A 15,147-nucleotide genomic window follows, 5' to 3' on the forward strand; every position below is an offset into this window, starting at 1 on the left:
TCTGAATGTTCGCTTGAACAGTGCTCCGTAGGATGTTCAAGGCTTTGGGAATCTTTTTGTAGCCTAAGCCTGGTTTAAATTTCTCAATAACTTTATCCCTGACCTGTCTGGTGTGTTCTTTGGACTTCATGGTGTTGTTGCTCCCAATATTCTCTTAGACAACCTCTGAGGCTGTCACAGAGCAGCTGCATTTATACTGACATTAGATTACACACAGGTGCACTCTATTTAGTCATTAGCACTCATCAGGCAATGTCTATGGGCAACTGACTGCACTCAGACCAAAGGGGGCTGAATAATTACGCACAGCCCACTTTGCAGTTATTTATTTGTAAAAAATGTTTGGAATCATGTATGATTTTCGTTCCACTTCTCACGTGTACACCACTTTGTATTGGTCTTTCACGTGGAATTCCAATAAAATTAATTCATGTTTGTGGCTGTAATGTGACAAAATGTGGAAAAGTTCAAGGGGGCCCGAATACTTTTGCAAGCCACTGTGTATATACATATATATATATATATATATATATATATACATATATATATATATATATAGTCTTGTAAAGAATCGGCACTCACCAGTATCGGGCACAGGCTGGGTGCTGACAAAAATAATGCATCAAACTCAACAGTAGAAAGCACTCACAGCTACAGCATCAATCAGGTCAGTGATTTATTTCAGCATACCATCTACATATATATGTATATGTGTATATGTATATGTGTATGTGTATGTGTATATGGATTTTTTTCATTAATAAAATTTTTTTTGTTTTCTAAGTCCCTGTGTGTGCGGCTCACTGTCTTGCTTTATATATATATATATATATATATATATATATATATATATATATATATATATATATATATATATATATATATATATATATATATATATGTGTGTGTATATATATATATGTATATATATATGTATGTATGTATATATAATCTTCCTCTACGAGTGAATCAGTATTCAGTGTCAGTATCACATTAAAATGGAGTCTATGGGAGACATGCTTTCCGTAATTTGGAGCTTTCTGGATAATGGGTTTCCGGATAAGGGGTCCAATACCTGTACTACTAAGTACTAACGTATGCCTGCCAGATATCATTATCAAGGAAGCATGTTTTATCTACCCACTCAAATTCCCAAAATAACATGCAGGAGAAAAAGCATTTGACCTAACACATCACAGAATCATTCTATGGTTCATTGGAATATTAATATAACCGTTTCTAAGGTAAGCAATTTTGAAATATAGGCAGTGCACTATTAACCAAGCAAATGCTTGAGACGTCTTTGCGCATCTGCCAATTTTGAACCTTAGATTACCGATCAATGATCTGCTGCAAAAATGGCCAGATCAAGCATCTACCTCAAAGACTGACAGACAAGGCACTGATGGGATGACATACCCGATTTGCAAATCAATGCACAAAAATAAAAAGGGCAGTAGAACTTAATACTGGACTTGACAGCAACATTCTAAACAAAAGTCGTCTTTCTGGACCTTTGTTTTTACTTTTTTCCCCCATTTATTCTTTTCATGCATGCTCTTATTTATCTTCCAGACAATCATTGCAATCCCTGCATAGATTCTAGGTTTAGTAGAACTCCAACTAGATATCAGTTTAAAGTCCACAGCTAGGCAGTCCACATGGGGCACATAAAGGGTGACCAAAACATTTTATTTTCTATTTATAGACCCAACATATAAATGGAACTTTATAGAGAATATTTCATCCGACACATTAGTCTCTGTTCCAGTTGAATTTAAAATGTAATATGAAACCAGAGGTTGTGTAAGAAAAAAATAGTGCAAGAATGATGTTCTATTGGCAATTAAAGAGGCTGACCAACTAAAATACTGTTTTTTCACATCAAAATAACAAGTAATTCCAAGCATTCTATTCATGTCAAATATTCCAATGGTTTTCAAGCCATTTGTAAACATAACTGAAAACTGTATCTGTTCACATTCTTTGAACTGCTGGTTCTGATTCCTTAAACAAAGTAGCAGCATGTATCTCCCAACTGCTTAGCAGACTTGAACTAACTTCAGATACATTGCTTCAAGGGTCAGAACCAGCAGTGAGAGTAGAGGACAAAATTGCATAATTGCAATTACATTTACAAATAACACCCCTGAACATAGTGAAATTAATGCATATCAGAAATCTGCTTATTATTTCTTTCATTAAGCAAAACAGCTTAAGGGTGGAGATCCCTTTAAAATGAATAAGGCCTTTAATAAATCCCTCATCTTTATATATGATAAGTAAACAACCAGTTTGAGCCAAGCTTGTTAAAATTCATTTAGTTGCAAGATAATGATGCACTGGCGCCCTTAGCCTTCCATTGCAGTATAGCACAGAATAAGGCAGGAACACATTTGCAAATGACATTTCCAGCACTAAAAGATTTATGGTTAGGCTGAGACAACTTGTTCTTGAGCCTAAAGTCTTATAAGGGTGCATTTGATCAGAAATTGTTTCAAGTAAAATTGTTAATATACTATTTGATTAATGTTTTTTTTTCAATTGCAATTGAAATACAGCCTCCAGCATCCATTCCCCAACAGGGAGCTACTGAAGAGCCCTCCAGCACTTCAGCCCTAACTCCGATTTTAGTTTATATACTGTACATCTGTTAATCTAATATTAATCTAATAATTAATCTAAAATTAATCTAATAATGTAATACCTTTACCCATTTAGTTTCTCAAGTTTTGCAGAGTGAATTATGAGTGCAAAAAGAAATGACACATATAATATGCAAGAAAATAATGAAGTGGGAAAAAAAATCAATAACTAACTCAGAAGGACTTGCCAAAAATACTGTAGCAATTAAAGTACTGTATTTCCCAATTTCATGCACTGAGGTCTCCAACACAAGAATGATCTCACCAGCTTTTTGTTTATCAAACTCTGTGCTGATAATACCCTGTGTCTCCCAAGAACAGAGAGAAGGCACAGGAGTTTTTCCAGGAAATCTAGGTCAGCGCAGCCACCCAGTTCGGGCACAACTCAATGTGGCACTAAAGGGTGAACTTCCAGCCAAATTATATGGTTTATAAAGCAGAAGCACATTATCAGACTACAAAAATCACTCTAAATAGCAAGCTTACAACCAATATGAGCTGTGAAGTGTTTTCCCTTGCCTGTTGAATTCATGGTTCATGACATTCACTGATGAACCTAGTCCTCTATTACACACCCTAAATTTAGAATGTCATTTTATATGCAGTAGTTTCCAGAAGTTTATATCTTTCCAATAAACATGAAATGAAAAATATGGGCTTATGTGCTTATCATACCAAATCCCCACCTTAGGCTCACAGACCAATGCAACCCCTTCTTCACCTGCTTTCCAGATAATTTTGGCACCACCCACTATGGAAAGCAGAAGGACATTAAGCCCCAGAATCCATCATGGATGTGGGGAGTAGTTTCTCGGGGTATAACAGCTGCCTTTCAAACTGCAGAATCTAACTGAATAAGCTCAAAAAGTGGGGTATATTTCCCTTTTGATTAAAACTTTTCAATTCTTTTGAAGGATGCTAGACTTTTGCTGTAAAGATTCTATCCACTAAAATGCCATGTTATATATTATATATATTTTTTTTTTTTTTTTTTTTAAATCAAAGGTACTGCATTAGTGATTTACTGGCAAGTTTAATTTCTGTGCTAGTTAAAAGTGCAAGGCTGCCATCTTGGTACAGGAGCAATAGTTTCCTACTCTTCAAAAGTCAAAAAGCCTATGCATCTTTAGAAATTCTTTGACTACTACTGATGCAGGTATGTGACCAGAACACCGCTTCTGAAAATAAGATTCTGGTAAATAAACAAGGGAAAGCAAGTGGAGTGGGGCATTGAGCATGCTCAAACCTGGGGCATAGGGGCAAACAACCTGTATGAAAGAGCCATGTTCCCTGATCAAGTGCAGAACTGGACTAAAAACATTTAATTCAACATTTACATATTATGCACCTGGGCCCATGGGGATTAGGTTATGATACTGCAAAAAAAAAAAAACATTTAATAGTAAACACTACATAAACACAGTTTAGATATTATATAAGGCATTCAAGTAAGTATTTTATTGCACTATTTACATTGTACTTTGTGTATATGACAATAAACCTGAACTAAATTGAATATATAAACACTACTGCATAAAAATAAGAGATACTTACACTTTTCTTGCCTACTGGCTGATTTTGAGGTAAAGACCCTGGTACAAGAACTGGTGAACTGGCTGGAGTGCAAAGTTCTGGAAATGGATTTGGAATTGCCGGCAAAGATGATGTGCGCAGCTGTTCCTCTTGGAGACGCCTAAAAAAAAATATTAAAATGAAATAAATTCAGATATATATATATATATATTTTGTTTTACAGACAGCACTGGGGCGATCTCTAATTTTCAGTGCACCGCCACCTAGACTATATTAGAAATCAAACAAGTGCCCCAGTGCACTAGTACTTGCTAAAAGAGTATATCCATATCGCCAAATAATTTATTTTTTTTTTGCACGCTTACTACGAAGTCTGAGTGCGTCACTACATGACTATGTCTGTATATATAAAAAATATATACATATATTTTTTTTTCCAGTATTGCCGGTTACTATAATCCCCCCATAAACTTATGTTGAATTAGTTTGTTAAGTAATCTCTGAAGCAAGTGCCAAACTAAATTCTAGCTGTTTTTCATAACCATCTCATGTGTGAATTCAGATAGGTAGAAAAAAATCCTCTTGAACTAAAATAAAAATACCAGACCATAAATATCCTCCAGCTTCTTCAAATTCTAAATGTCAGCCCATACTGCAGGTAATTTGACACAACAGGACCTGGTAGACTAATACTCTCCACTCATTCCCCTGCATCTCAGCAAGTACTACCTTAGGTGGAACAAGACATACCTTTATAACAGGGTACCACTTTTAGTCTTCCTTCAGAAGAGGAGATGGCAGAGCCTGTAGTGGACAAATAAAGCTTCCAGTTGTCCTCATAACCTACTGGAAAAGTCCAGAATGAGGAATTGCACAAAAATGGCCAGCAGGATGTATGACAAGTATTGATAAAGGCAAACAGTGTTATTTACCTAGTAGGCCAATTTTCAATCACAGCCAGAGACATTTCTTGCTGTGACCAAAACATTGGGCTACAAGGTTAATAAAACTATCTGACTTTATCAAGACTTGCTGGAGTGCCATTCTTTGTATTATATTTAGGCTTTGTACTAGCACCAGGGCTATTTACCTATATGCCCTGTGCTGCTCTTTGCATAGAATTATATTTGTAGATATATGTATGGGATCTATTATCCAGAATGCTCAGGACCTGGGATTTTCTGGAAAAGGGATCTTTCCGTAATTTGGATTACCATATTTTTTTTATTATTATTATTATTATTATTATTATGACTAAAAGGAATACACAGTGAATTACATGTTTCCCTCTTTTATCAGTTTAAAATATTTTTTGATGTAGCTGATCCCCTAAAGCCAAATACTATTGCTGTGTTAGGCTAAAATTGTATTTAGATAAGTATTCACATTCATTTTCCTCTCAGAATCAAATTGCCTGGTTGTTAGAAAAAGAAACAGCCAAATAGCAATTCTCCTACAGAAGTATTATCTAGTTCAAAATGGCAGCTACCCATGCATATGGAACAGAAAAGTTATACATGAGGTCCATACATTTTCGAAGCATGGAGGCTTACTATACTTCTGGTATTTTTAATTCAGCAAAGGGAGTTATTCTCAGTCATTTATTATTTATACGTTATAGGATTGCAATCAGCCCACAGACTAAAGGTGAGCTCATCAAAGCAGACAAAGTGGTAATTGCTAACCGGAAATGTAGAAAATTCTATATAAGGGTTTAATATATGTACCATTTTTGCTATTACAAATCAATTTCTTTAACATGGTCTTTCTATTAGCACAATAATAACAGAAATATTGCTCCATTTTTAATGGAACAGATGTGAGTTAATTTTCATTCACAAATAGAACATTTTAGATTAATATAAATATTGCATGCTTGTAAAATCATTAGGGTTTTCACCTAGCTTGCATTATACTGGCCTAGTTAATAAATCATGTGTGATGTCAATGTTATTAAAAGGTAAAATACATAACAAAAGCAAATATCTTTGTTTTCAGGAAGTTAAAACATAATTTACAGTCTCTGCCCCAGTGAAGCTTACAATCAAAGTATCCGATTCACACACAATGTGTGTGGTAAATATTATCAGGAGCCAGGTTACCTACCTGTATGTTTTCGGAGTCTGACAGGAAACTCTGAGGACCCAAAAAAACCCATGCAAGCAGAGGGAGAACATACAAGTCCTAACAGGACCTAGGACCTCAGCACTGCAAAGCAGCAGCAATAGCCACTGTGAGAGAGAATCAGTAACAAAAGTATGTAGTGTAGAAATAATAAAGGAGAAGGAAAGGCATTTTGGCATTTCAATGCCAACGATTAGCCACATCAGTGCTACCTAGCAAGCTATATTTAATCTGTAGAAAGCTTTACCATACCTAAGTAAACAGCCCTAGAAGCTACATCTGTTTGCTTCAGATAGCAGCTGCCATTTTAGCTTGGTCTCAGTAGCTTCCATGCTGAAGTTCTAGCAGTGTGCATCATAGATTACACATTCTGCTGGGAGGGGGAGTGAGTTTTATGAATTCCTATGGAACGGGTGAGCAGGAGAAGGGAGAGAGGAGAGAGCTGCACAGACTCTGGCCCTGGGAATGAAGAATTCTTCTGACAGGTTTGTTGCAAAGTAACAAACATGTGCTACAGATTGAAGCAGTATATAAAGAGACATGAACAGACTTTCATGTTAGAGTCTGATGATAACAGGCTAGACTATTTGCATAGCGAGATTGGCAACTTCAGGACAAAAGACAAACCCATTAGCCATCTTTTATACCAAAGACTATTCTAGCATGCCTTTAATCTTGTATACTGCAAATGATTAATAAATGGATATTATAATTATAAAAACTAAGAAAGCTTTTCCAGAAACATCTATGTAAATACAGCCATAAGCACTTACAGTAATGCTGCACTCTATCAAAAGAAACACAAGATTTCTTGTCTCCTTTTTTGTAAACATGTTGTTAGGGTATCTGACTTCCTCTCTCAGAAAAATCCTTCACTCCCTGGGGCAGAGTCTGCGCAGTTCTCTCCTCTCTCCTGTTCCCACCTCCCATAAGAATTCATTAAACTCATTCCCCCCACCCTTAGGAATGTGCAATCTGAGCTATAACGGCTAAGCTGCAATCAGGAAGATATGAAGACCAAGCTAAAATGACAGCTGCAATCTTAAACAGAGAAAGCTTCTAGGGCTCTTTACTCATGTATGGTAATGCTTTCTGCAGAATAAATAAAGTATTCTAGGTAGCACTAATGTGGTATAATTTACTGTCAGTAAAATGCCAAAATGACTTTTCTTCTCCTTTAAGGAGAAGGAAAGGCATACCTTCAGTTCTCTCAATAGTGCCCTTAAGTCTCCCCATATTTCTCCCGTTCAGATGATCAGAAGCCTCATAGGAAAAAAAAAACCCGCTGAGCTGTGTAAAGAAAGTTCCCATAATGCCTCCCTCCTGCACCGAGGCCGTGTACATGCTCAATTTGTAAGACTATGAGGAAGCTTCCTGCTGATTGGCTTAGATCACACATTCCTAAGGGGGGGGGAGAGAGTTCTTAGCATTCTTGAAGGAGGGGGGAGCAGGAGATGGGAGAGAGGAGAGAGCTGCGAGTCTCTGGTACAGGAAAACAAACAGAAATCCTGTATCTTTTGAAAGAGAACTCAGTGCAGCGTTTCTGTTAGTGCTTATGTCTGTATTTACATAGACCTTTCTGATAAAGCTTAGTTTTACCTTTCCTTCTCCTTTAACAACAAAATGCAGGCGCAGTAAGTGCCCAACAACTCACGCAGACAGCATGAAGCCAAAAATACTTAAAGACTCCAATCATCGTCATCTATAAAAGCACTACTTTCATGAAAGTAGAAATCCTAATACATTCAAACTGACTTCTCTGCGCAGAATGTTATGTTAAATGTGATGTAAACTAACTGAAAAAAAAAACTTGGCATAAGTACAGCAAAATCCAGTTAACCAAGTGTAAAGGACAATTTCTTTTAAGCCAAGATGGAAGCACACAAAGAACATTCATCACTGGTTGGGAAATCAAATTCTCGCATCATTTGTCTTCTTACCGGACTGCATGTATATGCATTGGTTGGGAACGCTGAAGCTTCTGTTTATGAGGCATGGACGGAAGAGAGTTGGTTCCTGAGTTTGGTAGTTGGCTTCTGTTAAGCTGACCATTTTTTAAAAGTGGCACAGATTCAGAGACACTGGTGCATGTGGAGTAAAGGTTGTCCAGTGAGGAGTTCATATCATTTACCAGGGCCTCTAGATCAACATCATCATCTAAATGGAAAATTATACGTTAAAAGAGGGAATAAGAAAAGAACATTCTGATACTCAAACATGGAAAAGATAGTTACAATTATCAGGTAAATGCATCAAGTGCTCTTTCTACATTAAATGTAAGGTCTTATTAAGCATAATTTAAGTAAGTGAACATGTGAATAATACCTTGCATTACAAAAGGAAAGGCATAATATCAATTTAGGGCTATATGGGTATCTAGAAATGAGACCTCCGTATTTAAGGTATTAAAGTTTATTTAACACTTACTGTGTTGGTTTTACATTAGATATATCAAATCCAGGATTCGGTTAGGGATTCAGCCATTTGGCGGGATTCAGATTTGGCCAAATCTATGCCTCTGGACAAAATCCTTACTCACAAGCAGTCACTTCTCAGTGAAACTGAGAAGATATACCTAAGGGTAACGAACACCTGTCAATTTGCCAGAAACCCACCAAAATCCACCCAGAGTGCAATCCTTTCTTATTGTAGCCATTTTTCTGGCTGGAAAAATTGTCTGCAAATAGCACATACAGGGGTAAGATTTCAAGAAAATCATGAGAATTCTATTTAATTTATTAAAACACTAAATTATAAAAAAATAGCAGTTAATCTCACTTCAGTGAAAAAGTAAGCCAAAGTAAAGACAAAATGCATTAATAAAGCTGGCATGGATGCAGGTCACAGGACAATATAAAGTGTGGTGTGACCCTTCATCAACAACCCATGCACTTGAAAAGCTATTTAGAATAAAACAGCAATTCTCTTTGTTGAAGGAAAAACACTATAAATTAAAATAGACCCTGGCAAAGATTTGAATTCATGTCAAACATACCAGTACAATGGCAAACGGGAATAAATTGATAGATCTAATTGTTGGTCTTCAAAAGACCTTGATAAAAGTTGAGGTGTGATTAATATTTTAAAGGATAAAATTATTGAAAGGCTGTGCATCTTTCCCATAGTTCAGGAGATTAGTTACATAGTTACATAGTTACATAGGGTTGAAAAAAGACCAGTGTCCATCAAGTTCAACCCATCCAAGTAAACCCAGCACACTTAACCCACACCTACCAATCTATACACTCACATACATACACTATATATACAACCACTAGTACTAACTGTAGATATTAGTATCACAATAGCCTTGGATATTCTGATTGATCAAGAACTCATCCAGGCCCCTCTTAAAGGCATTAACAGAATCTGCCATTACCACATCACTAGGAAGGGCATTCCATAACCTCACTGCCCTCACCGTGAAAAACCACCTACGCTGCTTCAAATGGAAGCTCCTTTCCTCTAATCTAAAGGGGTGACCTCTGGTGCGCTGATTGTTTTTATGGGAAAAAAGAACATCCCCCAACTGCCTATAATCCCCTCTAATGTACTTGTACAGAGTAATCATGTCCCCTCGCAAGCGCCTCTTTTCCAGAGAGAACAACCCCAACCTCGACAGTCTCACCTCATAGTTTAAATCTTCCATCCCCTTAACCAGTTTAGTTGCACGTCTCTGCACTTTCTCCAGCTCATTAATATCCTTCTTAAGGACTGGAGCCCAAAACTGCACTGCATACTCAAGGTGAGGCCTTACCAGGGACCTATAAAGGGGCAAAATTATGTTCTCATAGCTTGAGTCAATGCCCTTTTTTATACAAGACAGCACTTTATTTGCTTTAGTAGCCACAGAATTTTTGCGTTTATATTATTTCTACCAAAGTGCATAACTTTGCACTTATCAACATTGAACCTCATTTTCCAGTTTGCTGCCCAGTTATCTAATTTTGTCAAATCGCTCTGCAAAGCGGCAGCATCCTGCATGGAACTTATAGTTTTGCACAATTTAGTGTCATCAGCAAAAATAGAAACAGTACTGTCTATGCCCACCTCCAGGTCATTAATAAACAAGTTAAAAAGCAAAGGCCCAAGGACTGACCCCTGCGGTACTCCACTAACCACACTGGTCCAATTAGAAAATGTTCCATTTACAACCACTCTTTGTACTCTATCCTTCAGCCAGTTCTCTATCCAATTACAAATATTATGTTCTAGGCCAATATTCCTTAATTTGATCATTAACCTTCTGTGAGGTACTGTATCAAACGCTTTAGCAAAGTCCAAGTAGATGACATCAACTGCCATTCCAGCATCAAGGTTCCTGCTCACCTCCTCATAAAAGGCGACTAAATTAGTCTGGCAAGATCTAGTGCAAAATTGATGCTAATTATAACGATAACAGAGTCCGTACCAGATCAGAAAAGAGAAGAGATGAAGATGGATAAAAAGGGTACAAAAGCATGGTAAAATCCAGCAATTTTCTCCCTGTTGGCACAGCAGTCAACGAGCTACAGTTTCTCAAAACCTAAAGGCACCCAACGGCTATAATTAGGATTCTGGGAGTTGTACTTTAGAAACATCTGAAACACTTCTTGAAGATAACTAGTATAAGCCATATAATAATTTGAGAAGCTACACAAATGGATTCGGAACTGTTCTAAAAGTGAGCATACAATATTACACAGAACTGCTATAGGTCTATACAAATTCAAATGCAGAGACCTGCCTGACATTGTCAATGGCTTTAGACATGGGCAGTATTGCATATTTTACAGTTCTCCGACAGACACTGGAAGTGAATATAGAACAAGGTACCATATATGTAGGGTACTTGTTCTACAGATTTGTACTTGTGTTATGTTATTTAGAGCAAGCCAACTTTTAACATACAAAACATATTTGGAGATTGCACGTATTTCCCCCATACCCTTTTGCCATGCCAAAACATGGCACAAAGATGGTAAACCTGCCAGGGGCTGCACAAATGGAACAGACAGCTAACAGACTACAAGCTGGGACAAGTTTGCTTTATAATGGACCACGCAAAATGACATCACCTCATTTTAAGCAACAGTTTCTAAAGAGGGTCTCAGTTATCTTGGAGGTCACCTTGATAACAATTCATGTTTTGTCCTAGAGTAAATGGCCTTTGAATAAAGTGAAAAAAGAAATAGGCTGGCACCAAACCAAGTGTGAAAAGTAACAGACAGCAAGGGGGATATCTCTTATTTATGCAGTCTTTTAAACATCTGAATTAGCAATGGTTTCAATGAAACCACAATCACTTCATCAGCAGTGGTCTACACATCCTCTCTGCTCTAAAAAGGTAGAATTAAACAATTTGGTCATTTACTATAGTCGACAAAGATTTCTGTGTCTGTCTGCCATGCACATAAGACATAGGAGTGCTGAACACAACTGAGCAAGCCAAGCTGGCAGGCTATCACTGCCAGAGAATCCAAGAGATCCAGGTAAAACAAGCAACAGTAGCAAATTTTTGCAGAGCATAAAAATAAGTAGACATCGAAAGTCTGCTTACAGCAAGTAAAATTACAAGCAATTTGGAAAAAAAAAATATCTACCCCCCCCCATATTTTGATTGAGTGTGTGTCCCTTAAAGGGGCTGTAATAAAAATATAATATAAATGTAAAAGACAAGCACATTAATGGTTTTGTGGTTTCAGCTCACCATGAAAGCAGTGGAGAAACTAGAATGGACAGGGGACACCCCTTTGAGAAAATCTTTGTATAATAAACTTATTTTAACCCCATAAGAGTTGCTCGTTTCAATATCTTTTTATCTAGTTAGCTTCAGAATTTATACCCACTAATAAAAAATAATAAAAGGTAGCCAAGGCATTAACACTCTATCTGCATCCATCAGAGTACATCTGATACTTGGACAAAGTTTGTGATACAATCACCATCCAACCAAAATCTGCTCTCATTTTGTGAACAGGCCTTTCAAATTTGAGGTTCAGCTGTGCTTATAAACCACACCACAAATCGCCTTAAAGGATGCCAAATATTTTAGCAAGTAAACAGCCTTAAAGATCAATATGCTAACAGCATTATACAAATTCTAAACAAGTAACAAATGTGAAAAATACACATAATGTCCAGTAGATGGAGGTAGTGACCTTAAAATAAAATTCAAGCATTGCTACAAAGTAACATGATTGAAGTAAATTTAAGGAAAGGAACTATTTGTAACGTATTTTGTATTATGAAATGTGCTGACTGTCCAGTACAGGAACGGGATATTTAATGTGTGGGACCTACAGTTTTCTTGGATAAAGAATCTTTCAGTAATTTGTAGCACTGCGGTTTCAGACACATAAAAAAACATTGAAACAAAAAGCAACGGGATTATTTTGTCATAAACACAGACTTGTGCAGCTTAGATGGTGTTGAGTACAAGGCACTGTCTTATCCAATGTAAACAGCAAATCAATAAAAACTGGGGTTCCCAGACAGTGTGTGTAATATATTATATACTACTACTTTAAATATATGTTTTGATTTTTTTCACAAGAAATCCCGGTGTTGCTGGTCTTTTTTATACTATTGGAACCTTTTACCAAGCACCCGAGGTATGTTATGTAGCACCCGAGGTATGTTATATATATATACATATAAATAAAGGCAGTAGAATATTTAGTATAGCTCGTGCAGTTTACTTCGCTAAAATGTTCCTGCAGTCGCGTGAAAAATTGAAATGTACCAAGTCTAAACTGAAATCTTATGGGAAGCAAAAATCTCTGAAAGCTATGTGGGCACTAGCAGTGGGCAATATTAGACATTATGCAAAATGAGACTGTAAAAGATTTGGTTTAGGATACTGTGAGAACAAACCCAAGGGTTTGCATTTATGTATTTATTTAGGATCTTGCGATAGGTCCTAAATGAGTACAGAAAAGGCCAGCCTGTTTTCTTTTTAATGATGGTTAATATGATGATGCTTATATAAACACATACACACATACATATAGACCAAAATCAACCAAAACTTATACCCCTCAGACTTGAATGTAAACTGTTTCCTGGTCACTCCATATCAGCATTACAATTAGGGAGGCCCCTCCCACCCCCGCCTACAGCCCAGACTAGGTACCTACCTACCTCGTCTTTTTTCTTTCTGTCCTTGTCTACAGTTCCTTCAGGGTCTCTATCGGTTTGGATATATTCCTTAAAGAATAAGTAAACCTTTTTTTCTAATAAGTAAAATTACTCTAAACAGCCTCCAGAATTTGTCCCAGCATTCTGTCTGAACTGATTCCTCAGTTAGAAGTTAATCCTTTCCTTTGCTTCCTTGTGCAGAGTGAAGCCCCGCCCCCACTTCCTGTTCAGTTCTTTCTTCAATGCACAACCAGTTGTTGGAGTGGAGAGCCTTCTGCGCATGCATGGAGGCAGCAGGAGCCAGTCTGTGCATTAGCAGGGTTTTTCTTTTTTTAAGAGAGACCTGAACAGGAAGTGGGGGCGGAGATTCAATCTGTACAAGGAAGCAAAGGAAAGGATTAACGTCTAACTGAGGAACAAGGTTAGACAGAATGCTGGGACAAAGGTAGGAGGCTGTTTAGAGTAATTTTACTGATAGAAAAAAAAAGGGTTTACTTATTCTTTAAGGTGCATTGATGATCCTTGGGTGAATTGGCAGAGAGCTTCCGTTTTTCCTTCCCCCTCTGGTAAAGTTTGGGAGACAGCGGGGTACGTTCCTGTAACTTGTCCTTGGTTGAACCTTGTGGCTGTGCAGGGTGTCAGATCTCAGAGGTGGTGGCATGGTGGTGACTTGGAAGTTGCTCGTGTCACAGGGGAATCCTTTTCTCTTCTGGCGCCAGTGTTTTTGCTGCAGTTGGCGTCCTTCTGCAAGCTTCTATCGGTTTGCGCTCCAGAGGGCGGAAGTGAGGTTCACGATGCGTTCCAAAAGGCGGAAGTGCGGTTCAATATGCATTCCTAAGGGTGGAAGTGAGGTTGCGATGCCTTCTTCCTGCCAGGGGGTTTAAATTTCTTGGCGTTTTCATCGCTATCGCGTTCCCTGCCTTCCTGCCTGGTGGAGTTTCCACTCCTGCTGCCTTTTCTGCCTCACTCTCCTGCTCAGTAGGTGCTTGCTCAAGGCGGTGTTTTTTGGCTTTTATTGTATTTTTCCCACCCATTTTTTGTCGGTTCCTTTAGTTTTGGGGTACTTTCTGCCTTCCTTCATGGATTCCTCAGGCTCAAATGCCTCTGCCTTCCAAGCTAGGTAGGTCCCTCCTTCCTTTTCTTTTTCCTTCTATTCCCTTATTTTCTTCCTCATTCCGGTTTTCTCTTTCCTTTTTTCAGCTCGCCACAAGATGGTCTTTCCAAAAAGCACAAAGTCCAAGCTAGGACTCCGTCTTCACCTGAGTGTGTGGGCTGTTTCAACACTCCGCTTATGGGGAAGAAGTTTTGTAGCTCCTGTTGAAAGGATTTTTGCAAAGCTTCTATTGGCCCTTCTGTGGAACCTGAGTCTTCCTTTACATCTCGGGCTCAGGGAGATGCCTGGGCTTCGGAGGATTCTTCAGATGACAAATGTTTGTCAGCCTCTATGCCTTCAGAGGATTGAGGAATCTGAGGGAGCTTGGGATTCCTTTGATCTCTCTCTAGTCTCTCCATCGATCAAAGCAGTCAAGTTGACTCTAGGAGTGAAGCAGGAGTCAGATAGTTCTAAGACTCTCAAAGTTCTGCCATCTCCAACTAGGAGTCAGCAGACCCATCAGAGCGGCGATCAGGCCTCTAAAAAGGTTTCTTTTGTCTCTCAAGGGACAAGGTTTCCTAAGCTTTATCATTGGGTCATGGCCCCTTCCGTTGATAAAGTCATACATCTGGC

The 15,147-nt window shown here is 37.9% G+C and overlaps 1 protein-coding gene across 10 annotated transcripts in view; it reads right to left on the reverse strand.

The window, feature by feature from the left end:
* grb10 (growth factor receptor bound protein 10) overlaps positions 1–15,147 on the reverse strand; it is a 138,726-nt gene that overhangs the window by 36,617 nt on the left and 86,962 nt on the right. For all 10 annotated transcript variants that reach the window (XM_012964319.3, XM_012964315.3, XM_018094551.2 and 7 more), the window contains 2 exons: positions 8,243–8,459; positions 4,200–4,338 (listed from right to left, as the gene is read on the reverse strand). In XM_012964319.3, the coding sequence (XP_012819773.1) occupies positions 4,200–4,338; positions 8,243–8,459 (356 nt within the window). The remainder of the gene's footprint in view (positions 1–4,199; positions 4,339–8,242; positions 8,460–15,147) is intronic.

This window comes from Xenopus tropicalis, chromosome 6 (genome assembly GCF_000004195.4).
Source record: "Xenopus tropicalis strain Nigerian chromosome 6, UCB_Xtro_10.0, whole genome shotgun sequence".
NCBI lineage: Eukaryota > Metazoa > Chordata > Amphibia > Anura > Pipidae > Xenopus > Xenopus tropicalis.